Source organism: Plectropomus leopardus, chromosome 21 (genome assembly GCF_008729295.1).
Source record: "Plectropomus leopardus isolate mb chromosome 21, YSFRI_Pleo_2.0, whole genome shotgun sequence".
Classification (NCBI taxonomy): domain Eukaryota; kingdom Metazoa; phylum Chordata; class Actinopteri; order Perciformes; family Serranidae; genus Plectropomus; species Plectropomus leopardus.
In genome coordinates, this window is record NC_056483.1 from 1902276 (window position 1) to 1929498 (window position 27223).

Below are 27223 nucleotides of genomic sequence, written 5' to 3' on the forward strand. Positions count from 1 at the left end.
AGTGTTTTATAAAGTTATTGAAAAGAAGTCATAGTATAGTATCTCTTAAAAATTTCATTAAAAAAAACGATGTAGCCATGTATGCCATAAAAAGTCACGCAATATTATGCCATTAAATGTCAGAATCGTCATAGTATTTTTTTATGTTGTTAAAATTTAATTAAAAAACTCATACAGTGGTATATCATAAATAGAAATGCACAGTATAGTATGCCATAAAAATGTATTAAAAAGTCACAGGATACTTAGGTAGAAAAAAAACTTCAAAAAATACGTGAAATTTAAAAGCTTTGAAATCAATGATGAAATTAATTATTGGTATGTCTGCCTAAAAAAAAAATTTAAAAAACTCTGTGATCTGTGTTTTGGAGGAGGAAGAGAGGAGGAAGAAGTGTAAACTTATCTGATCCTACCCCCTCTCTCTCTTATTCATAATTGATAAATCTACATATGCTTCCTTACTTAAAGATGTAACTCATGAAGACAAAAAAATAAATAGAAATGAAATAAATATGCACACACATACACATAAACATACTCAGAGTGGGAAACAAACACCAGCAACCAGCCAGTGCTGGGTGAACTGGCACTGACTGTTTTAATTCCTTCATCATTCAGGGGTCAGTTTAAACTCCAAAAATCCACTTTGGCTGACAGAAAAACAGAAAGAGGGTAAGAATAATGCCGCTCTCTGTCCGGCTGCACTTACTGGACTCTGTAGCGATGATGGAGATGTTGTGCCAGGCGTTCTGTTCTCTGTCCAGCTCCATGAGGATGTACACCGACCCGTTGGCTGCATGGATGTTGAACACTCTGTCCATGTCCGTGCGCCGATCAATAGAGTACCTGCACACACAAACACAGATCGGCTTCTAAACTTGTGCGCTCATGCTGTGTGGAAATGTGTCACGTTCCCCGGGTGAGGGACACAAAGCACCGTCACATTTACAGAGTTTTTTCAGGTGTGAACCGGAGCAAAAATGGTCACATGTAGCGGGGAGTCTGAGCTGAACTGACATTCTGTGCGGTTTGAAGGGTTTCGGCAGGCAGGAGGTACTCAAAACAAGTGTGACTTAGCATGACGGACCTGTCTGCACTCTGCTATTATTTCCTTTCTTTGCTATTCATACCACACAAGAACGCATTTAGAAGAAAAAGATGAATTTTAGCATCAATCCAAGCAGTGGTTTGCCCTCAGAAGAAAGGCCAGCTTTTTTTTTGAAGAGAACAAAATTGGTTTTCACCTGCACAAATGAGCCAAACTACAGGAGGTAATAAAACGCTTCTAAGCATTTTCAGACTTCTGTTTAAAGGGTCACTTTACACAAATCAAGAAAGACACATTTTCTCAATTACCCTTTGTGTTATCTAACCGTGCAGATAGTTTCAGGTTTGCATGCACGACTTTGGACTTATGTTCGCCACTGAAACATCTGCCGCCATGAATAAAATGGTGCATGGAGTTTACATGTGCTGCTCAAAAGCCATAGTTTTAACAAACTCACCAGCATCAGTACATGATGTACAAAAACAATGTCCCAGTGACTGGATAGTCCATATACCTCACCGTCTCCGGGTCTCATGGAAGGGACTATTTCTTCTCTATATTCTAATCTAGATTTAGCCCATCAAATCCTGGATCAACACCATTTTTTTTGTTTTTGTTTTTTTATGTACAGCATTCAGACGCCTTTCACAAGTATTCAGACCTTTGAAACCTGGAAAAATCGGTTTGATTTCTTTCAAAAACAAAATTGCAGTGTGCAACTTGGCATTAAATTTCCTGCAAATTGCAAAAGAACAATTGTAAAAGGTGACAAGAAAATAACCTGAAAATTAGCTAAAAAAATAAAAAATAAAATAAGAGAGAGAGACAAAATCATTAACTTTGGAAAAATATCAAGAAAACTACATTTAATATAATTATTTTATTTTCTAAATTAAGTTACAGCAAAATATATATTTGTTTTTAATAAAATAATCCAGAATCCAAGATGGCGACGGTTAAGATGCCAAAAATGAGGCTTTAAAATGGGCATCATGGTGTCTACGTCCATTGTTTAATACAGTCTTTGCTAAAAACACAAAACCAAAACTCTGCATGACGTCTAGAGGTGATTTGGGTGAAGCAGCTTTATAACACAAGCATGGTGCACTGTCTTCTATAGAGCAAACGCTCTTGAATCGTCCTGTCCTGTGTTGATGACAGATTTATGTGTTTGCAGTCACACACACACAGACACAAGCACACACACACACACACACACGAGCCAACAGGTTATCCAGTCGTGTTGTTTTTCTCTGCTTCCCAGACTACTGTGATACATCAGTGTGATTAATGGAGTAGCAGGCATCAGGAGGGCCGGCGTAAGAGGGAGGAGACCCCCGAGGGGAGACTATGAACCCGGGCTCTCAATGCACCGCTGCACCGCTCTCCTCTCGCTGCAGATCCTCCCTCCTCCCCTCCCTCACCCGGCCCCTCCCTGCTGCTTCTCCTGCATCAACCATTTTAGTGTCTTTATCTAAACACTCCCTCCTCATCTCTACTTGCCTCGCCTCCTCTCCCGCCACCTCGGCGGCTCGACAGTAACTCTAACCTCGTTAAATCTGCGTCGGCCGTGGGCTTTACTAATTGGTTTTCTAATATTCCCAATAATTCAGCTGGCTGGGCCTTACCCTTCCCCTGATTAATGGCGGCGAGATAACAGCGCGCCTCGTCCTGACCGGGCATCCAAAGTGCTGCTCTCAGCAGGCAGGCAGCTGGCTGGATGGGAGGCCAGGCAGAAGGACATGGAGGGTTACAGAAATGTTAGTGATCAGCGGGTCGGGACATATATCCTCTTTCCTCGCTACAGAAGCTACACGGCCGGCTGGCTTGCCACAGTATTTTCAGGAGATATTCTTCAAGAGAGTCAGTGGGAATCCAGCATAAGTATTGATTTGGGGATTTGCAGGTCAAAGGATGTCTAGCTTGACCTGGGCTATATTTGGATGGAAAGTTTGGTCGACATTTAGAAAGAAACAGACCTAGAAAGGAGCACTAAACCCACAAAACGATCATATACGCACCCTGTTTGATGTTGAAATCATGGAGAAAAGTTTGTTTTTCTCTCTTGCCCTCACAGTGAATAAAGAATCCAAAAACAGAGAAAATTCTTGCTGAATTTAATTTTGAAATGCAGCAGAGTAGAGTTTAAATAATTAATTAAATGCAGGTTCTAGTCCAGAGGTGAAACTCGTACAAAATGTACTTTATAAACAGATGTTTTGATATTTTTTTATTGCTGCCTCCATTAACCCCAATTCAACAATAATTTGCTCTGCTTTTGGATTCTTCGTTAAACATGGAGGCACACGAGAAAAACAAAGATTTCTTCACAAATTCAACTAAACACGGGGTGAGTGATTGATGCACAAATGGTCACTTCATGAATAAATATTTCTTTAGGTTGAACAAAAGTGGTGTCGGTGGCTGAGTGGATAAAGCAGACGCCCCATTAACAAAGGCAGTGTCCTTGCTACAGCAGCCTCAGGTTCAACTCCTGCTCAAGGCCCTTTGCTGCATATCATCCCCACTCTCTCTCCTTTTATGCTATTGATCTGTCCTATCTAACAAAAAAAGGCTAAAATGCCAAAAAAAATAATCTTAAAAAAAAAAAAAAGCTAGGGACAAATGCCCAGAAAACTCTATTTATGTCATGATTGTATATTTGAAATTATGTCACAGGTTTAATACTATTTTTAAGCCATTTTTTCATTTCATTTCCTTGCTTGTTTGTTTGTTTTTTTTTAATTAAAAAAAACTTCAACTTTTTAAAGAACTTTATGTACTTAAAAAAAACTTCTCATCTCTGTTGGTCTACATCGACTGCTGTTTGAAAGCACCAAAATGGAACTTGAGGTCAAAATTGAAGTTTGAACCTGAAATTTCTCCCATTTTTAAACCAAAATCCACACTTACAGGGCACTTTGGTTTTTGAATATGGTGTGTGTTAGTATTTAGTATAATCCTGAGCAGAAAAGACATTATGAATGAGTATTCAACCGCTACAATTTTTCACGCCTGAATATATTTTTCGGAAAGTCTGCCCTTGGTTAGATAAAAAAGGGAAATAGTGTTGAGAATATCGCAGCGCTAAAATGTTGAAACCAGAGCTAATGAAATGTTTTTTTAAGAGGACGGTAGCTTTTTAAAAGTTTTGCTTATCTTTCCCACTTACCATTCAGAAAATATTCCCGTATGTGTGACAAGAGGGGATAATGTCGTTTCAGGCTTCGAAACCTTGAATATTGTTCCCGTTTTAAGACCTGAAACATAATGAGTTTGGGATCAGACTGACTGCTTAAATCTAACAGTAAAAAGGCCAGTATGATGCTCTCTTATCAGCTAATATAGATCTCGGTTTTCACGCATGTCTGTATACTGCACACACTGAATTCTTGCATCCAGACACACTTGTTTACTGAGAATTTTGTGCGCACATCCGTGCCTAAATGCGCCCGTGTCTCGTGGTGAGCGAATAAAGATAACCGTCTCAGTGACTTCCTCATGCCAGGCAGCCCCCGGGCTGCACCGGCCCTCCTCCTCCACGGCGCGGCTTTAAATGCCACGGGGTAGCTACTTCCTTGATGATGGGCGATAAAAGAGAATGATATCATATTTGACACCTGCAATAAAGTGATGGAACTTCAACCTTGAGAGCCAACTCCCTTAGTGCATCATAAAAATGAAAAAAAAGTCTTTGAGACAGAGTAGAAGGCGCAGCCTCACATCCTGCTGCCATTAGTCCCATTTAATAAAAACACTTGCATAATTTTGTATCTCTTAGAAATAAGTTGTGTAAGTGAACTAGTTAGTAGAATTCAGTATGTGTAACAGAACAATATGCATGTCTGCCAAGGCCTCGCCATGTACTTTAATGCTATGATTATGTTTAAGGTGAAGAAATTCTAAGGAAAAAGATCCAGTCTGAAGCTTTTCACATTTGTAATATTAAAAAAAAAATTACAGCATTTAAAGCATTAACCCTTTGAAACCTAGATCAACATCACTTTTTTGCTGTGTTTAACACTTTGAAAACTTAGCAAATTGGTTCAAATTATCTCAAAAACATGGTCAAAAAACAAACAATGAGCCACTTGGTAAGAAATGCTCCACAATTTGCAAGAAATTAATACAAATATTTACAGCTTTTTACATATATAAACCTCAGGAAAAATGTCTAAGGAAAAACTACTTGTTTTAATACTTGCCTTCACCAACTCAGTCATTATATCTACTTTTCTAAATATTATTGATCAAAAATGGAATTGTGTTCATATTTTTTTAGTAACAAACAGTAAGTGCTTTTGAGGAGATTTAAACATATCAAGATATATAACATATATCTAATATCGCCCAGCCATAATGACCACTCTTAGAAAATCTGTAAGTGCCATGGAAGACTTGAGTTTGGCATTTTGATCATCACCAGCTTGGTTTTTTGGAGTCAGAAGTGACCATATTTGGAAACAAGGGTTGACCTGTGGAGAAAAAAGTGGTGGATCTGTCTGGGAACCAAAGGACACCACGGTGGACGCGATTTGTCATCTAAAAGGACGCCACACCATAAAGCATATCCCGCTTTATGATCTTTTTACTCTAAATGGGATCATAATTTCCAAAAATGAACATCATGCTGGATTGAAGGAGACTTGAAACTAGCGATTGAGACCATGAACCTATTAGAAGAAATGATTACTGGGATCATAAATCCAGTGAGAACGAGGGCCACTTTCTCATCGACTTCGATTCAAGTGAACTTCCCTTTGCTGACAGTGGAGTCGCCCCCTGCTGGCCGTTAGACAGAATGCAGTTTTAAGACACTTTAATTGGCTTCACTTTTCAAAACCTATAATCTAATATATAATACAATATCATTTTTGTGAGCGATCAAAACAAGCAAAACAATGATCCCTTAAAATGTGATGTGGTTCAGTACCTGACAAGACTGTTTTTGTCGTCAGGATCAGACGCGCTGACGGATCCAATGACAGTGTTTATGGCTGCGTCCTCTTTGACCTCCATGACGTAGCTGGAGCGCTCGAACACGGGCGGCTCGTCCACGTCCTCCACGATGATCTTGACGGTGGCCTCATCCCTGAAGGGGCCCACGGAGAAGAAGCGAGGGTTGATGTGGGAGTTCTCCACCTGAATACGCAGACTGTACTGACGCTTACGCTCAAAGTCCAGAGGCTGCGAAAACAGAAAGGAGGAGCATGAGTAAGACGCTCCTTCACTTGCTTTTATGTTTTCTTGAATTAAAAAGAAATCGCACTGTGGCTTTTTGTTTGTCCCTTAATATTTGCTTTAAACAACTATTTGTATGCAGCAGCACGTTGAGCTGTTGATTTGGGGAAAACTAATATCCATTCAGAGCATCCTGCCACATTTAATTTCAGGTCAGATTGGGATTTTATTCATTAAACTGGCAATAGCTTCCACAGCATCGTCTAATGAGCGCGTGTGAAGGGGCTCAGCATCTTGTTCAAGGACACTAACAAGACTGTTGATGGACACACATGGACTGCTGCAGAGATCAGACCTGTGCTCTTTTGAACATGTAAAGGCCTTTCATTAACCGCTGCCACATCCTGAATAATGTGACTGATGTGGCATTTTGGGGGAAAACTAACATGACAACAACAACTTGGTTGGGTTAATGTGCAAAAATGGTAACACATGGTTGAAAAAAAGGGTTTTAAGACAGGGCATCTGGTTGTACCAAGCAGTGTTTTTGTTTTGTTTTTGTAATTCTTTTTTTTATTGGTTTATGTGAATATATAAAAACAAAATATAAAACCAAATGAACATTAAGACCTTTCAATCACGGAAAAAGAAAAAAAAAAAATTAATCAACAGATAAACAAATAAAGAAATGGTACAAAAGGATAAATAAAATGAACAAATAAACAGGTAGGAAAAGGAGAAAAGGGAGGTAATTAAATAAATATAAATTATAGATTGAAATAAAAGTAGAAAATAAGTAGAGAGGCAAATAAAACAAATAAAAAAAAAACCAAAACATTCTGTAGCCAAGGGAAATAGTGTTGTTCTGAAGCTGCAGTAGTTTTTATTTTTGGGGCAAAAATCTCATGATAAACATTCATACTGTAACTTAAGTGGTCTGAGAGAACACTTTAGATCTGCACCTCCTCTGCTTTTAGTCTTCACAAAATTTAACCCCTGACGGGAAACAAATGCAGATGTGCATGCACGTCCTTTCAGTGAAAGCCTGGTTCAATCAGTATGTTTACGTGACGTTAGAAAAAGTTGAATTATTGTTTTAGTCTGACAAAGTCAGACTTAGTCAAAGTCGGACTAAGACACCAAGATAATGCAGCTGGGGGTTGATTTCCTCCTTCATGCATACACCTCAGCCAGACCTGAGATAAATAATATATGTTTTGGGTAATTGTTATATTATAATTTTCATCTTTTACTGAGTCTTATTATTCTAAGTTTTGAACATTAATGTTAAATTGTGTTAAGTTTCTTTTGTTCTTTATTATTTTTGTTTCTTTAAGCAGAAACAAAGACATTCCAACTTTGTGCTCCCCACCTCCCTGATCCCTGCCACACTGTATGAGACAATCAATCAAAGTTGTCTCTCGCTGTCTGCTGGGTGACATCTGTTCATTTTTGTTTTATTTGTTTGTTTTTTTAATGAAGAGATCAGTGTATCAGATTAGTTTAGAAGAAACAGAAAATATTGCGGTTTTGAAGTGTCAGCGGATGGTGAGACTTTGCTGTTTCATTTGGCTGATGGAAAGCAGGAATTTTAATGCAGAAAAACATCTACCACACTTTGTAAGGGAGTATCAAGGTTGTGCGTATTTCTAAATTCGAATCTATTAACAAGGAGGAAAGAATAAAAAAACAAAATAATATCATGACTGGTTTTCTGCTGAAGGACACATCTGTTGAGCAGCACTGCATTGACGTTTTTTTTGTTCTAGGTGTTAAGTTCACATTAAATGGATGATAGTAATAAAGCGTGCTGTGAAATTACGAATAGAAATTGCTTCATTTGGTTGTTGTTGCTTTTGCCTGTAAATATACATAGTAATATGATGTATATTTATGCAAGACCTTCTCTGTTGGCGTGCAGGCTTTCATTTTACCCATTTGTTTGCTTAAAAGGAGGCAGCTTTGTTATTTTTCCCGTGTGATCCCTTATAATCCCGCATCTACTGTACACTGCTCTTACATCCCATAATATACGGACTGCACACAATGATTAGTAGCCTGATTCCCGGACGATTGCTTTTCTGTCCTTGTGCATTTCAATGCAGGTTGGCATTATGTTTGTGCTTTTATGTTTCCTTTTTCTGAACTTTTTTTTTTTTTTTGAAGTTGTAGCCACTGAAGGTATCCCCCCATTGATGGGGATAATTGGGGAGCGGTGCATTTTAATGAATGCTGCACCCGGCGCCGAGCAGGAGCAGCTGGATCAGAGTGAGCTTCCTCGCAGGCTGCCTACTGTACATATGAAAGGATGCCGGGTCCGTGATCGCTGGAAACAGCCAATGAAAGCATGAAAAATCCAGATGGAACAAGTCGTTTTCTGAAGCCATGAATAATAACATAAAATGAGTCAGTGATTTGCGCCGTTGCATGTTAAGGCATAGGTGGGTGGGGGGGGGCTGCACGTCAATGTGAGGAATATGTTGCTTTGAAGGGCCGGTGCAAGCAATGATGGGACACACTCCCACTTGACAAGCCCATTTAATTAGAAGGTTCAGAATTAGGGCATGCTCACTCCCCACACACACTCTGCCCGCACACCACATCCACTACAGCACCGCCGCGGCTACAAAAGGCAATTATGTCATCTTCCACTTAATGATGGCGTGATGGAAGCGATCAATCGAAGACTGCAGAGAGGGCGCCTGATAAGGCAACTGCCAGATTCTGTTGAATACATCAGAAACACACCACAGCACACCGCTGAATGCTACGATCCATACAGAGCATCAATACTTCTGCTTTGGTCTCAGCTGAGGGGAAAAATGAATCTCACTCAAAACACATGTACCGGGAGTGTAGGCAAGAGGAAGTGGAAATCTAATCACTCTACTGTCCATCCTCTGGCTGTCAGAGCGTATGGAAATAACAAGTTTCTAACACTTTCTTCCTTACTGAGTGCAGTTCAGTGAATCTTTCCCCCCCTTTTTGCCCAAAATAAGAAGCATGGAGCTAATAAGCAAAGGTGCAGGTGGGGATTTGGGGGGAGGGTCGAAGTTGAATAGCTCTCAAACAACTTTAAAAAAAAATACATAAATAAATAAAACACCAAATAGAAAAGTGAAACTATGTGAATGACGGTTCCTACGTGACGTTATTGTAAATCTTCAAATACAAACCTCGTCCCAATTAAACACCCGGTCTTTTTTACTAGCCGGGTGTGGCGACACATTTCGACAAATAAAGGCCTGTCTCAGTTAGAGGCCTCGTCTGGTTGCTACGCAGTTCACTGGATGTATAAAGCTTTTTTTTTTTTTTTGGCTACCTGCTTGAGTTAACATTAGTTAACCGTTTAAATCACACATACAAATATGTCTTTATGGTTAAACTTTTGCCAATATGGATATGTTACACACAAGGTTAGCTTGGTAACATTCTCCACAATTCAATCGTTCAGTTACTTTTAGTGACACCACGAGCACCAAAGAAGACTGTTTATTTAAAAAAGAAAGAGATTTTAAAAAAGAAAGAGATTTGTGGATGAAAAAGACTGTTTAGTGAATTATATATTTAATAATTATCACAATTATATGTTTGAAATTAATTTAAAAAAAAAAAAAAATTTAATTTAAAAAATAATTATTAGTATTTTTTAGATTTTTTTTTTCGGGTTTTTTTCTGTTTTACTTTCACTTTTTTGGGCAAAAATTTTAAGGTAATTTTCTTGCACTTTGACCATTTCTTCTCTTGTTGCTCATTACCTCCTCCCACATTTTAGGAAAAAAATCAATACATAAATTAAGCTAATTCTCCCAGGTTACAAAGGGTTAAATAAATAATTTGATTGTATTTCCCGTCTTTGCTGAGCAACAGTTTTGTGTGGAAGGAACCAAAAGTGCGTCCCATTTGGACGCCTGTCCCAAACATAAGCCTGTTGAGTTCAGTGATTTACGCAAATAATAACTCGGGCTATTAATTGAAGTTTTATGGTATTTCAATATAATAATACATGATGACATTGTTATCATGCTGTCCACAATAATTGCAGGCAAACAAACGAACATGAATGCATGCAGTTAATTACTGCATTAGTGATTCTCTGACTGGAATCCACCAGGTGCTCAAACCGCTTTCACACTTGAGTGAATCACAGGAAACATGAGCTGCTGCTGCTTCACATTAAAGGTTTTCAACCGGCAAAACACATAGGGCGTCTTTTATTATGAACCAGTCACCGGAAACACATTTGTCACCACGTTTAGCACCTACTGTGCTCATTCATCAAAAATATATTTCAAAACTAGACCAAGAGGTCATTTCCTGAACTTTTTTTATTTTATTTTCACCGTGGATCAGTTTTAAATTTTTCAGAGTTACAGAAAAAGGAGGAGATGGAGATGAAAAGCTTCAACTCAACACAGCAAAATAACTAGCTCTACTGTGTCCCGCTGTTGTGAGGAAAACTCCTCTTGCTTTGTGCAGCATGAGATTCGATTGCATTTGCTCGTGTCCTGATGGAAAAATATCAGTTATTATTGACTGACTTCTGTCTTAAAACAAAGGGAGTTTGTTTGGCTGAGCAGTTGCAACAGTTGCTCTGCTGTTGTCTTTCTGACAGAAGTAGCTGTTCAATCAGTGTTTGCTGCAGTATTACAATACACTTGCTTTCACCACCAGTAATCACTGTCGCCAAATAAAACAGGACTCACATCTTAAGGATTGTAACTTTAAAGTGGAAACAGACAACTTTTCAACTTTTTCTGTTATTGTTACCGATGCTGCAAAGACAACTGGGTTGCTTTCTGTTTTTCTCGGGGCCTTACAACTACCAACAACACAGCACACACTACATTTTGTTTGTTACCATTCGCCATTTTCGCTACTGCTGATATTAACTTACTTTGATTCTCTTTGGTAACTGGGGATGGCTTCGCACAGCTAACGGGTAAAACAGAAGTGCAGTCCTCTTACTGTTTGGTTGCACAATGGTTGATGAACTTAAATGAACGTAAATGAAGCCTTCGTTTTCCCGGGAGATCACTCGGTGGCAGACAGAGTCGTATAGTGAAAGTGAGTCTCATAGAGAACGAGTCTAAACACGGATGATGTCATTATCTTACAGCCATTACCTTTTGCAATCAACATTTGATTCTCATTGATAAGTTAAAAGGACAGTTCACCCCAAAATCAAACATATTGATTTCTTCCTCTTCCCTGCAGTGCTGTTCATCAGTCTCGGTTGTTTTGGTGTGAGTTGCTGGTTGTTGATGTCTGCTTCTCTCTAATATAATGGAGCTAGATGGCACTTGGCTTGTGGTGCTCAAAGCACCGACAAAACACAGTTGAAAATCATTCCTAAGATCATCCACAGACCTTAAAACTACACCCGCTAACCAACTCACAGCACAGCAGGAAGTGCGCATCTACTTATGGACGTAAGGCTTTGAGGCTTACTGACTCTATGCAACCTTTCATTACAGTTACAATGTCTTTATCTGTCATCGAGATTAGGAAATACAAATACATGTTTTGCTCAAACTTCCCTGCTCCCATTTCAAAATAAAAGTCCTCTGTCAACAGAATCCCATCAATCACAAGACATTTTATCGTGAAACATTTGCAGGTCTGTGCTGTCAACAATGCAGGAGCTGCACGACCTCATAAATCAGTGGAATATGTGATAAATGTTTAAATTACAGCACTCAAAGGAGCAAGCAGCCCTGCAGAAGCTTCACAGCAACAACGCTGTCAGCGTGAACACCGCGGGCGTGCAACACGCTGCAGTACAGCGATTGTCGCTGTCACGTGCTGCTCACGCATGCAGCATGTTCCAGCTAGCTAAGTGGCGCTGGGTGAGCTGGCAGTAGATGCACGCTTCCTCCTGCGCTTCGATAGAACTGGCGTGTGTATTGCGTTAAAAAAAAAATAGTTCCAATATGAAATTGCTCTCAACAAGCTCTGCAGATCATCTCAAGTAACTGGGTCATGATTTCCGGAAAGAGAAATTGCTGTTGTGTTTTTCAAATGCATTTTTTGGCACTTTAAGCATCACAGTCTGAGTGCCATCTAGTTCCATTATATTGGGGAAGGCACTCATCATTACAGCCAATATCTCCAACACTCTGCATCTCACACCAAAATAATCTAGACAGATAAATAGCACTACAGCTAAGAGGAAAAATATGTGTTTTTGATTTTGGGGCAAACCATCTCTTTAAAGCAAAAAACTTGTGAGGAAGAAAGACTGTTAGAGGTTTTAGTGAGTAAATCAAACTTAAACTGTTAAAAAGGGGTAGAAAACATGTCACCGGATCTAAAGTGTTCTTACAGCCCATAAAAAACACGAAGACAGAGCTCCTGACCTTCCTCAGCACAATGACGCCTTCCTGCGTGCTCCTGTTGGTGGCGACATCAAACATGCCGGGACCGTCACTTCCGATGATCCTGTAGTCCATCTCAGCGTTCTCGCCGATGTCAGCGTCCATGGCCCGGATCACTCCCACCACAGACCCGAGCTCGTTGGACTCGGGCACTCTGAACTCGTACAGGGCTGCAGAGAAAGAAAATTATCTCTGTGAGTTTGTGGTCACATGAACAGGGTTCCCACGGGTCCTCATGAAGTCTAAAAAGGCATTGAATTTGTTACTATAAAAATAATAAGGTTTTAATTGGTATTAAAATGTCTTAAATCAGCATTTCAAAAGTCTTAAAAATGCTAAAACATGGCAAGTATTGTTTTATGAGTAACATTTTTTGACGTTACATAGTAAGATGTCAAAATAAATGGTAACATCTAATTATTGTTATTTTTTAAAATAACTATCACAAGAAATCGCCAACAAAAGTTATTTCCCAGTTCTAACTTTTTTGCTCAACTTGAATGTTTAATATTATGATAAACATTCGGGCAAAACTGTCATCTTAAGTAAAAAAACAACAACCAACGTCTTTTTTTTCAATTTTGGTTACTGTAAAATCGGTCTTAAATTTCCTCCTTGGTGACATTAGAAAAGTCTTACAAATTCTTCAATCTAACTGCCGTACGCTGTAGGAGCCTTGGTGAAAAAATGTACAGAAAGAAGTTAAAAAAGTTACAGGAAAGGTTTGAGAGTGTGAGTGAGTCACACTGTGTGTCAGCAGGGGCCACAAAAACCCGAATCACGCCCGTCTTTTCATGTCCATTTTCAGTTTTTCACACAAAGATGCAATTTCATTTAAAGGTCAATCAACGCTTCCTCGGAGCTTTCAGCACAATTTAAAGTATCATCGAGACACATCAAAGCTCTGAAAATCCGCCCAAGATTAATTCACAAAGACACAGATGCCAAGACAAGAAACACCAGCACCCCTGACATCCGCCGAGCGTCACAACCTGAGAACTTTTTTATGACCCTGTTTGTGAAAGAAAAAAAGAGTTTAAGCGGGTGAGTCAGAGAGCAAGAAGACAAGAGAGCGAGTCAGAGGGAGAGTGAGTCAGAGCCAATCAGAGACGAGCCGCGGAGGGAGAGCGTGTGAAAAGGGAGAAACTGTGTAGGAGATTTAGTGTGGCGACGTTTTGTGGAGCAGCCATTTCATATGCAGTGAAACATATTTCACTCCCAAAACAGACATTTGGCCTTTCACGTGAGTTGCTACAAGCAGTACTGACTCACTACTCCAAGTTTAGGGTGTGACATAAATTCTGGGCCAATTTGCTCAACATAAATTAATTGCATCTTCTTCTTCTTTTTTTTTTTTTTTCCTCAGCATGATGATTTCCTGGTTTGAGGCGGATGAATTGATGGCTGCCTGTCGGCGGCGACGGCCCCAGCTGCATCTCGTATGCTTAAATAAATAGCCGGACTGCGGGAGGGAGCGGGCGTGATATACACACAGCCTGCGGAGACAAACAGCACTGACACACTAATAAAACATGCTGACAGTGTTTTGGCAACGCCTGAGTCGGCAGGTCTCTGTGACGCTGACACTTGCCTCCACACACACACACACACACGCACGCACGCACACACACATACACACAATGAAAAGCACTACGAGAAGGTTTCCCTGGGCTAACAGGTATTTAGCATTGGGTGGAGAAGAAGAGGCATCACTCCGGCAGACAACAATGATATCGCTGCCTGACACTCTACCTCCTCTGGGTGTCCCATTACAATATCTCTTCCTCTTTCTCCCTCTTTCATTCTCCCCCCTTTTCTGTCTGCCCCCCACCTCCCTCCATCACAGGCTGTCTTTCTGTCGCCTGTATCACTCTTTCTTCCTCTATCTCCCCCCTCCTGTCACCTCCTCCGTCCCTGTCGTATCCATCTCCCTCCCCTTCTTTCGCTGTTTATTCATTGGTGGAGATGACAGCATCTGCACCCCCCCCCACACACACACAATCTTTATCCCTCCCCCATGCTGGTGTGAGGAGGGAGTGATAAATAGTGGGACGGCTGGAGCTCCGCGGCCGCGTGTTTGCCTCGCGCCCGTGCACACACGTCGCCCACTGTACAGTAGGCGCTCGCTCTTACTGAGGGGAAACACGACGACACCGGTAATCTGTCAATCCGATCTGGCTGCCGTTTGCCAGATGCACGAGAGGAAGTGGGAGGGGGGGAGACAATGTGTGAGACTGAAAGTGAGTAGGAAGGGAGTAGAAAGGGAGGATTGATGATTGATGAGTGCGAGGGTAACAAAAAAGGAGGGAAAAAAATGCACCAAGGACAGCCGGAGCACTAAATTGAGAACATTGGTTTTTATGGAGTAAAAGGCAGCAGAAGAAAGACTTAATAGCATGTGATAGACAAAGAGAGAGGACGAGTAGGGGAGATAAAACCCAGTGAATGTACTCTCTTCATTTAATAGGGATTACAGGGCTGATCTGATGCACTTTGCAGGACCCTTCGCTCTGTCATATGGCTCTATATTTAATTATTCTCTGCCTTTAAGAGGCCCGCCTTAGTCGCACAAAACCCACAGCTCCCTGCAATAATCCAAATTCATTTTGAAACTAACACCAGATGGGGGCTGCCTGCCTGGCACAAGCTCGCACTGACAAGTGCTTTTCATGAGTACTGGTCACTCTGCGTGTGTGTGTGTGTGTGCGTGTGTGTGTGTGTAGAGAGGGTGTCCCAGAAGGCTGTGCTCACTCTTGGTGAAGCGTGGCGGGTTGTCGTTCACGTCCGAGAGGGTGATGCTGACGGTCGTGGTGCCGGAGAGCCCGCCCATCTGCCCGGCCATGTCTTTAGCCTGGATCACAACCTGGTAGTTTTCTTTCACTTCTCGGTCCATGCCGGGCAGGGCGGTCTTGATGAGGCCTGAGGGGAGACGACAGATCCTGGTTATTATAAAGGGTCTTTATCTTAACCCTTTGAAACCTCATCAAAGTCTTTAAAAAGACGTGAAAAAGCAATGACTCCCATAATAACACAAAATTAGTTAAAACAAGTAAACTACCCAACGACTAGCACAAAAAAGAGCCATTTAAATATTTATTGTTGGCCGTTGGTGCTTTTTATATATATTTCTATCAACGTGTCTATTCTTGACCTTTACTTGTCCAGCTTTACTGTCCTTGTTCTGAGCAGTCATGTCTGTTTATCTGTTACTACCAGAGTCAGATTCCTTGCACGTTTCCACATAAAGATGGTTCTGATTCTGATGTTTGATCTGTCGAAAGTCTTTATGAAAATCTGACCTTGCTGAAAATTGCAGCACTAAACTTAAACTTAACCACTCATGTTTATTTGCTGAGTGGGACTCTGATGCACCGTCAGCGGCTCATTTGCTCATTTTACTCTTCACTCTTGACAACTGAAAGCATTTTCTGAGGACCTGGAGACCTCGCTGACCTTTCAGCTGCGGTCAAGTCTTTTTTTTTTGCAGCGGTAAAAATAACTTCTCACTATAAATTCACAGAAGTCCAGGAGAGAGATCGGAGTAAAACAAGGCATCAGTGGCGCCCCCAGTGGGGGTCTGGGGGCAGGGGGACTCTCAAGATGTGGACATATGGAAATTTTTTATTTGACTAAAACTTGATTAAGTGTTTTCCAGTACGTTTTTTCCCTAACATACTACACAAAGCTATATATTTGTCTTTTTCGTCAAATACTAACATGTTTGGTTGATGGTCGGACCGAAGCACCAACCCAAAATGTCTGTATTTGACGACTTGGGAACGAGACTCAACAATCAACCAAAAGTTGCATTTTGTTGCTTTAAAAAAAATGCAACCAGCATATTTGAAAAGCAGTGACTCACCTTAAATGTATAGACAGACTAAATTAGGACCAAATTCTTCCGAACAATAATCAGACGATGAATTAATAATGAAAATAATCTTTAGTTGCTGCACAAACACAGCGTGTACATTATGAATGAACGCAGCTATGATGCGACTATTGAAGACACAATTCCCACACAATTTCATCGAAAAAATCTATCCCATGACTTTTCAGTGACACTTTTTTCTCTTACCCCACTTTCAATCACATCAGATTTTTTTTTAAAAAAGTCAAAAATCAACACTTATTAGAGCTACATCCCATCGACAGCCACAGAAAATACATTTTCTGTTATGTTACATATCACTTGGAAGATTATCTATGGATCTCCCATTTCATTACGCTGAACAAAATTCCAGGACTTTTCCAAAACTTTTAAAGACTCTTACTAATTCCAAGACTTTAAAATTGTAAAATTCCTTGACTTCTCCAGTAGGGCTGGGTATTATCGAGAACCTCACAATACAATTTAATTCAGATTCTTTGGGTCACGATTCAATTTCGATTTAATATTGATCCAGTTGCTTCGATATCGATTCAGTTACGTGTGTAGATGTCAGAAATACCCAGATAGTTCTTTAAAATACCTTCTGATATGTGTTCAATGAAGCGTGCATTATCTGTATTGATTTAGAACAAACTGACACCAAAACTTATTTTACCATTACATTATTCTTTAATAAACAAAGAATGAAACATTAAAGGTACAAAAAGTGCACATTTTTGCACTTGCAGCACAAAGGTAATAAACATGAAATGTAAACAAAGGCACACTGTGCTTATTATTATTATTCTTTTAAGTGCAACTGTAATTAGGCTTAAAGTGCCTTCATTTTGGAAAAAAACTTAACTCACATTGAATGCTGGACATGATGAAAGACCAGTGAGACCTTTAACCTATGATCATGAACATGAATACAGACCACGTCTTGGTGTCACTCAAAATGCATTTGAACGTTAAAACATCATTATCTTCTTCTTCTTCTTGCTGCTCCTCAGCTTCCTCAGGGTCTGCTACATGTACTGGTCCATTCTGCTAAAAAAAAGTAAATTCATCATTTAAATAAAGCATAGTTTTATAATATAAAAGCTATATTAACTAAGACAACACAACCAAAATATACCAGATGTGTGCACGCTCATTATTTTCATTATTTGTGTATATAAACTTACATAGTTTTTTATCAGTTCTGGATGCCTCAGTGACTTTAGGAGGACTCCACACTGTCCTCTTCAGGTCCACAGCTGAGGCTACATGGAGTTTGTCCTTTGGGTCCACATTTCTAGAAATTAATTAATTTACAATTACAATAACAAATCTTTTGTTTTTCCTGATCATGGAAATTTTTATATGGAACTACAAACATTATTTGTACGTCTATTTTACCACATACAGCTGACTTAGTATACAGTGGTATTCAGTAAAAAACAAAATAAACTCCTTACACAATGCTATTATGATGCAGAAAAAGTGCGGACATACCTGACTGGAGACCATCGCGCGCACGTTGCACCTCCTGCAGGAGTCTTGCGTGAAGGAGCCGGACCGGCGTTTGCAGACAGGTGTGTTTACCTGCATTTGTTAGTGATCCGCAGCTTTAGCTTTAGCGTTAGCAACAGCTTGCAAACCATCCGCGTGTTTTTGGCTCACACGGTCACGTAGGTTCGTCGTACTGTTGCGGTGTTTTAACGCCGACTCACGAGGCTCACGCGCGACGTGACAACTATCGATTTCGTGTATCCAAACGTCGGTTTTTAATGTTGTCGGTGCTGTTTTTAGATTTTAACAAACTACAATCTGGCGCCACTGTCGCCATTTTAATGAATAAACAACAGACGTTTTTGGCGGGTCAAGAGGGGCTTTTAAACAACGTCCATCACACTCACACTGCCCCCCGCAGGAGAGGGGCGTCATTACAGCAAAAAAAAAAAATCGATTTCAGGATTTTATGAATCGATATTTATTTGAGAAAAATAACATTTCAATGCATTGATGAATCGATTTTTTTTTTAACCCTGCCCTATTCTCCAGGTTTTTCATGACCTTCTGAACTCTGGATATTTGTTACTTCTGCTTCTATTTTGTTGATATTTTGTTTTTACTGTGCAAATAAATAAATAAAATAAAAAATTGATTTATAAAATATTAACAAAGCCGATAAACAGTATGTTCTTGCTCAACTATTCAAGTCTGCATGTTTTTGCACGACCTTCACAAAATCAACCTGCCGACCAGGACGTAAAAATAATGAACCTCTCTTCCACAGGTGGACTGCGTCCTTCTACACTGCACCCCCCTGAAATAGCTCTAGAAATAAGCCTGTCTGCATCAGCTGTATTGAATAATGATATTTCATCTTTTAGATTTATGCATCTACAGGCCAGATAATTAAACCGCTAAGAACATTTTATTACTGAAAGGTCACTCCTCTCGCCAAGTACGAGCTGCGGCGTGGAGCTCGGCGGTCACACAGGAGCACATTCTGGCGTCTGTGTTCTTATGATTTAACTGCTAAGTGGACCAAAGGGCCAATCAACCCAAAAAAGCTACAGCACATTCCTTTAATTTTCCACGTGTAACATTCGCCTCCAAATGCATTCGTCGCCATTTATCTCCTCTTTGGAATTAAGACTCTGTTAATGTTCTGCCTTTCAAGTGCCGCGCAGTTGCTTACTTCTCCGCTCTGACACGTCAGATCTCCAGTTTGGAGTCAGGACAGACACTGAGTGAAGCGGTAATTGGCAGCATATTCAAAAGGTGTACTCCGTCTCCCATCAGAGGCGCTTCTTAAATCCTGTCTGCTATTACACGTTTGAATTTGAAGCAGCATAAAGAAGAAGCAGGTGAGGGGTAAAAAGAGAGAGAGGCAGACAGACAGTGCTGGAGTGGGAGAATAAAGATGAAAAAATAATAAATAAATTTCACCCTAAATAAACTGCTTTGACAAACTTCATCACTTCCAGTCTGAATAGATGATTCATTGCACATCAAACAATACGTAAGAAAGAGAGGCTGATGTGGCGCATCACTCAGGCTCAGATCACACTGGCCTACGCTGTTCAAAAGGCCCTCCAACTTGCTCTTTTCTTCCTCCCATGCATAACGTGGCAAAAAATGCAGACACAATGCAACTTGTTTTTTTTTTCCTACCCGCCTAACAATATGCAATTTATCTCACGGACAACACACCGTTACGAGAGCAGCGATCGTTGAGGAAAGGAAGTGAACGTATAGCCGCTTTACAGCAGCATCACGCTCACTCTGTGTCTCTGTCTACCTTTGTTACTGCTTAATGACGACAATACACACACACACACACACACACACACACACACACACACATCGAGGAGGAGAGGAGAAACAAATCCTGCTTATAATGTGATGTCCAGGCATGTCTTTGTGTAAGAGGGGATGTCAGCTTACATACCACATGTGGGATAAACCATATTACTGTTAATCCCTCCGCTAATCTGCAAATGGCTTTTTTTGTCGTTTCCCTTTTGTTTAAGCAAAAAAGACACGAGCGGGATGTGTTCCAAAGCGCACATTAATGATTAAAACTAGCAAGCGGCTAGAGTTTTTTTTGGGAGGGGGTTTGGTGATTTGCCACTCTCTCCTGCAAATCCCCCCTATCGCCCGTCAGCGTGCAAAAGGAGGCAGGCGTGTTGGTATTTTTGGTCCGGTTAAAGGAAAATTCACAGCATTCAGGAGTTATTTTGTGATGAATTGTTTTAATTTCCTTTCTTGGTGAAGCTCAGCTTGCCTCCTCTATTTCTGCTCCGGTTAGTGATTTGTTATGTCTTCGCAGAATGGCCACCTACAGACGAAAGGGTGTAAACTTGGGTTTGGTTACATATGTAGGTGGGGAGAGGAATGGCAGTAGCATTGTTAGAGCAGAGGGATAAGAGGTTTTCCACAGAAGAAAGAGTGAGTTGTGCACATTAGTCCGAAAGCATCATCCTTCATGGCTTGCAGTGCATGCTGGTCTACTGAGGCTACGCTCAGCGAGGAGACATTATAATCTTTGCCTTTTCTATGATGGATTTTCCTTGACTGGGTGAAAAATCTTGGTGCAAAACGATCAAAGACGCCCCTATCTGTCTTTTGATACTCAGAGACTAACACCGAGACATGATGTTCACTTTTGATGTTTAAGATTCATCTCTGCTAAATTTTGCTGCTGCTGAGCTGCAGAAATCTCAAGACTTTAAACTTTAGCGGGTCGTTTTTCTCTGTGAGTTAGTCCTTTAAGTCTTATTTTCTTTGTCGGGGTGAAACAGCAATGCAAGGACCCTTTTGTAATGCAAGGAGTTGTTATTATCTATGCAAATCAATCATAGTTTTGAGGGGCTAAAATGCTTGAAAACTTAATGATTTGTCCAAAATCAAGATTCTTGGTAGATATCTCTATAAGTACATGCTTAAGAAAAGGTGTGCCAAAGCATTTTGAGCTCAACCCATAGAGGGCACTACAAATTAAAATAATTTCAACTCAGGTGTGACAACATGGCTTGAAGTAGCTCTTGAGATACATTTCATCGAGAATTATGAAATTTGGTAGGTGCATTAAACATCCCAGGACTTTTTAAAAAAGTCTCTTGGTGTCATAAACCGAACAAAAAGTCAGTAACTGTGAATTCTGAGATTTAACCCAGTCAATGTCAAGTTTGGTTCATCCAATCTTAAGACTTAAACAATGAAATTTTGAATTTTGCTGAGCGACATTGCCATGGCGAGACAGCCATTGTGTCTATTTTGTCATGTCTCACCGTAAGTGGTGTGAAATTTGCAATATGTCTTTTTCAGCCCCAGACACCACCAAAAGTCGTGGACTTACCTGACGATGTGCACAGAAAGGTGCAAGGGCCTGTTTATTGCAGCTTTTAGCTTTAATTTGATTCCAATTAAAAAGTCAATTTAGTTTGAAGCACTTCAAAATGATGAACAGCTTTACTTCGTTTAAGTGAAGCAATGCCGTTCTCATAAAGATACAGACAATCATCTCTAAAAAGTCCTTGAAAAAAGTCGGTTCCCTTGCAAAGAATGTCACACTTTCTACACTTGAAAGGAAAAGCAACAATATGGAAACGGGAGAACATAACTGGACTGAGAGTTACGGGTGGATTTGACTTTTAACTGGACACTGACCGGTTTCTGGGTCCACAGAGAAGTACGGCTGCCCCTCCAGGATGCTGTACACCACCTTGGCGCTGTTCCCGTACGTGGCGTCGTCTGCGTCTGTGGCTGTCACCTGAATAACCGAGGTGCCTGAGGAGAAGAAGATTCATGACAATGATTTAGATCAACTCTTCAATACTGCTGAAAATTGCCTGCTGGATAATTGGTCAAGCTGATGCACCTTCTGATGAGGTGTCGGATCCTCTTCTAATCACGCTCATGCAGAATGTGACTGATCATCTCTGTCCCTTTGCATTACCCAAACCAATCTTTACTCCTCGGCCACTTATGCCCTTATACATGATTGATTCTCGCGGCTAATCGATAAGTCCTAATGTATTTTTCTAAGTATATCTCTCTAAGCATACAAGCGGCACCGACACCGGCTCTTTGCAAACCCCAAGAAGCCTATTAGTGTATCCACAGATCTGGAGTGTCTAAGAAGCCAAATATCTGATAGCAGGCGAACGACTGTGATCCATTTTCTCTTCCAGAGAGGCTGAAGCCCTATTTCAGTAGAACAAAGGGAAACGGTTAGCCAAGTGCTACCTCCCAAATGGCGCCTTGCGGGGCCAAGTGTTGCCTCATTACATGCAGAAGAAAATTAATTGAGTAGAAATATTTAATGGCAAAGTGGTATAAATATAGAATTGTGCAATACAATGGGATAACGACCCCATGAAACTTCTCTAATTCGATGTCAGCTATGATCTGTAAGGGGTGAGAGGAGAGTTTCCCTCCTTTAAAATCAATGTCATTTGTATGGATGGAGGATATAGAACCAAGAAGCAGAGAGAGAGAAAGACCACGGCTGTCTGATTTGGTGTAAGTGACAGTTCGGGAGGATTCCCGAGCAAGTTCACCGAACCTTGATCACTAATACCTTTAACTAGGGAATTAGACTCAAAGAGGCTTTTCTGACATGGCGGCTTTTAGAAAATATCACTGATCCACATCAGCCCATCTCATCGCCGGCTTTAAGCTTTTGAGAAAAGAATTTTCTGACAAACAAGTCAGGAATAATCGCAGGTTTTTTTTTTTTTTGTGCTGGGGGAGTAAATTACCTCGACTGTAATCGTTCGGTTGTCAAAGGCGCGGCGCATCAACGTCGTCCCACACCGAGAGTCCGAGAGAAGAATGTCAGAGCCGTGAGACTATAATAAAACTCAAAGTGTATGTCACATTTAAAGGGGCAGTGTCTCGACGCAGTCACTCGTGAACACATGCTCTGCCAAGCGGTGACATCACACCTCGGTTGTTGCCATGGGCACCCGTGCTGCCCTTAGATAAGTGCTGGCCTCTCTCTTGGGGTTGCTGAACCAAGTGACAACTCTGTCACATGTCTGGGCTGCAAGACCGATGTCCCTCAGTCCCTGAAGCTCGGCAGCAGCCGCAGAACAGAGAGTTCAAACCGTGTTTCCATGCAAGTATTGATTAGCAGGCTTTTTTATATTGTTTATCTATATTCATGAGGCCACTGTGTACTTTTAGACTAAGCGCCAGAGCCAGAGTGCACGGTGAATTAAAGTTTAATTTGCTGCCGAATGACAAGAAGAAATGATAAAACAGCAAATGGTGTCGGCTCAGAAACTGCCACTGCAGAAAAGTGAAATCCTCAATTATTCACTGAGATGACACAGCTGACAATGCCGGTAATTAAATGAAATACTGTTTTAATAAGATACAATACTGTATTTAAAAGATTATCTGCGCCAGTGCTGTAACCGTCACAGAGACGCTTTACCTTGTTTATTCTCTGGTCATAAAACGGCTCCTAGTCTCATTTAATTAGTCGGGCCGTCTTTGTTTAGTCCGCATCGTTATTATGATTGATAAAGTCCCATTGATCCAGTAAGACTGGCATTTTATAACATCTCTATCCTGTTTGAATCATAAGCCTTTTAATCCAGCTCCTCACACACAAGCACACACCGTCATTTGTGTAAACACTTAATTATGGCCTGTTTTATGATCAATAAATATGGTTTTACACATTAAATACATCTCTCTTTGCCTGCTGTACACAAAAAAACTAGTCACACCTCTTCATTTATTATTTCTTTATCATAATTTATTTATTTGTATGTTATTTTTAGTATTATTCTTAAGTGTGTTTTTTTTCTATCTATCTATCTTTTATCTATTAACCCTATCATTTCCCTATATGACAGAAACATCTAAAGACAAAAAATACCAAAATATGTCATTTTTGAGAGGTGATTTTCATGTCCACCACACAACAAAGCCACTGTATGTGAAGTCACATCAGGCTGTGTAATAAATTTGGACCAAAATGCTGGTTTTGACATTGACAAAGTTGAAAATACTCATTCATACACATCAGACTGATGACCGTCTTACAAACATGAACTTGTTGGTAGATGTGAACTGGAAGCAGCCAAAAATGAGGACAAATAAACAGCTAGTGGAGAAGTGGGCAAACGGGTGAGTGACATGCTTTAAGTAACTTTTATAGGGACAAGTGTTTCTCAAATAGGAGTTGAGTACTCCTAGGTGTACTTTGGAGTACTGCAAAAAAACAATTTAATTTAAAAAAAACATGAGTCATGCTTAAATTATAAAGTAATTCAACTCTGGTTCAATAAACCACATTTTATATTCAATATCCCTATTTAGACTGCATTTGTTAAGCCCGGCCAGGGAAGTCCAGTCATGCAGTGGTCAGTGGATACTCGGCCGAGAGAATATTTCAAGGGTGGTTCATTTTTGTTTGAAAACCACTCATACACGAGTATACTAATATGTTTTACTGTATTAAAAGCACTCATTTTCTAAACACTAGGGCCACAAATTTCTTGTTAAAAAGAGATTCAAGATACTTTTTTTTTATCATTTCGTTGGATGTATTAAAAATCTATTTCATCCCACAATTATTCAAGGTCCATCCAACTTTTTCACAACTTTAAGCCACATCTCTAAGTCCTCAGCAGCAGATAGATGAAGTTTCTGCTGATGAAGACCATGGTGTGCCATTAAAAAGTAAGTAAGTGGATCTTTAGTTGGGATTATTTTGCCAAACAAAGTTCAAAGATGAATCTTCAAACTAAATTAAAGTGGTGTTCAATAATAATATATATAATACATCAATCAAACAGAGCTTATGTATACACAGCGATATGGAAAAAATCAAATATCACGATATTTTTTAACAAATACCTCAATATTGATATAACAGGGTTATGTGCATCTGTTTGTTTTTTTTTGAATTGCTGAATTTTGTGTCTTATTTATACTAATTATACTCTTCTTTTTGTTGTATTTATCTTGTATCCCTTTAATGTAGGACTAATAAAGGAATATCTTCCTCCTATCTTAAATTTGGGCTATCACTGGACATTTACAAAATGAAATGAAGCTACAACAGTCTCTTAAGGTCAGAAAATTACATCACTTTTCTGTAATGCAGCCTTTGAAACCCAGAGAGACAACATTTACAATTTTCCAAATCTAAGATGATATCTCGTCTCATATCAGGATATCAGTATAATATTGATACATTGCCCAGGCCTACATATATAAAATATAAAACTAAAACTCCAAATTTTCTCTTACAGTTTGCTCAGAATCATATCAGCCCACTACAGTTCAACAAATGATGATGGCGAATTACCTCACAGCCTATTTATGGGGCCCATATGATGTCGCAGTGCCTTAGTGCTGCCATTTTTGTGACCAGAAGCACAAGTAAGAAGAAGATGGCGGAGGTTTTTTCAAAAATAAAAAAATATAAAATAAAGTTCCTACAGCATGCCTAGAATACGTTGTGCTGTTGGCTATAAAAACTACAACTCAAACTACAGTTTTATTTCAGCCCAAAGCAGCTATCTTGGCAGAATAAACAAACAGAAACAGAAAGCTAGAACTTATTTTTAACTAATAAATATTTTGGTGCACTGTGTCTGCAGTCATGAGGTCAGCTGCACACATCACAAATATGGCGCCGGGCAATTCGGAAGTGACGTCTACAACATGAAGAGCTCTAAGAATCATGAGGAATATTTACGACGGGAACTCACCGATGTCAGACATCTCAGGGACTCTGGCCATGTAAGGGTCCTTGGTGAATCGAGGCTCGTTGTCGTTGATGTCGTGGATCTTGATGATGAACTCGGACTGACCCTCCAGCGCCTCGTTGGTGAAGCGGTTGACGGCCTTGGCGTGGAGAATGTAGTAGGCCTTCTCCTCCCGGTCCAGCCTCTTGGTGGCGTGGATGTCCCCCGACTTCTCGTCTATCTTGAAGAGAGTCCCCGCTCCCTCCCCCGTGAGGACGTACCTCACGCTTCCATCTCCTCGATCCGAATCTGAGTGAAGCTGAGGGGAAAAAGCAAAAATATGATAATGCGGATCCCTGCAGCACCAAAACAACAATTTCAAGCAACAGTTTGTGGCGTTTTCATTTTAATAAATTTCCACTTTGCAGCTCTCTATAGCTAATTGTTATGGCACTACAGTGATGCAAACTTGGGTTTATGAAAGCTTTCACATTTGCTTAATTTGCTCTTATAAACACCAAGTGTCAGCTCGCTCTTTCCAGGGAAATATCTGCGAGTTGGCATGAGCAGAAATAGCCGGAGTGAACAGAAATGTCATCTACATAAAGTCCAAGAAAAAAGAGAAACATCATGGCGCTGGATGCACTCCTTGATTGACAGGTGATCTCTGAGAAGTGTACAGCATTAAAAAAAAAACATCCCTGCAATGAGCACTTTGTACCAAGGATGTCAACAAAATCAAATTTCAAAGCAGAAACGCAGTTTTTCACTTAAGTATTTCTGATACACTGTGCACATATCAGTGATCTGACCAATCTGGGCCTTGGCAAAGAAACACTGACAGCTTTGATAAGTGCGTTTGGTGTTATTTAACAGATTCATATCATCTTTAGTAAACTGTCAACGCATCATGACGATACACATTCGCCACCTCACCTCATCTCTGTGAAATTCTACATCCTGCCAAGAAGAGAAAAAAAAGCCGGAGCGTTTAAAATGTTGTGGTATTGTTACATGTCATCATGCTTTTTTTGCTGCAGGGCCACCGTGGCATTTTCACAGCGCTGTAAAACAGAATGCCAGTGGGTCGAAGTCTGTGAAGTACCAGCATGAGTGCGTGCACGTCCGCCGCCTGCCAATCCCTGATGGATCCGCAACATGACCAACATGCCAGAGGACCACCGGACTCCACTTGTCTGTGGAGCTCCTCATTATTATTTGCTCTCTCCCTCTCTATCTCCTGTTTAATTTTTTTTCTGCATGAACAGCAGCTTAGCATGCGCTGACATTTTAATTCCAGCGCCAAATCCCCCCAACATATTTATCTCCGAGAACTCATCAAAAGCTTGTCCAGTCGTTTTCCCCTCCCACTGCTTCCCTGCCTACTTCCCTTTCCCCCACTTTAATAACCAAGGACATGGTAATAATTACAGGGGGAGGTAAAGGGCAAAAAGAGGGCACGTGTTTCCAAAGTACAAACGCCATCTGAATGTTTACCCCGATAAGTGCGCACGACTGGGTCTGTTGTTGACATCTCGTT

At 40.3% G+C, this 27223-nt stretch overlaps 1 protein-coding gene and 1 long non-coding RNA gene across 2 annotated transcripts in view; both read right to left on the reverse strand.

The window, feature by feature from the left end:
* Positions 1–27223, reverse strand: part of LOC121960680 (cadherin-20-like) — a 656497-nt gene that overhangs the window by 441888 nt on the left and 187386 nt on the right. Inside the window, exons 4-8 of the mRNA XM_042510489.1 lie at positions 25708–26002; positions 21641–21760; positions 15358–15525; positions 12589–12776; positions 5982–6235 (exon numbers count right to left, since the gene is read on the reverse strand). Of these exons, the coding sequence (XP_042366423.1) occupies positions 5982–6235; positions 12589–12776; positions 15358–15525; positions 21641–21760; positions 25708–26002 (1025 nt within the window). The remainder of the gene's footprint in view (positions 1–5981; positions 6236–12588; positions 12777–15357; positions 15526–21640; positions 21761–25707; positions 26003–27223) is intronic.
* On the reverse strand, positions 17165–18275 carry LOC121960682. Its single transcript, XR_006107001.1, has 3 exons — positions 17975–18275; positions 17665–17774; positions 17165–17527 (listed from the first exon to the last, which is right to left on the reverse strand). It is a non-coding gene; the product is annotated as an uncharacterized LOC121960682 (long non-coding RNA).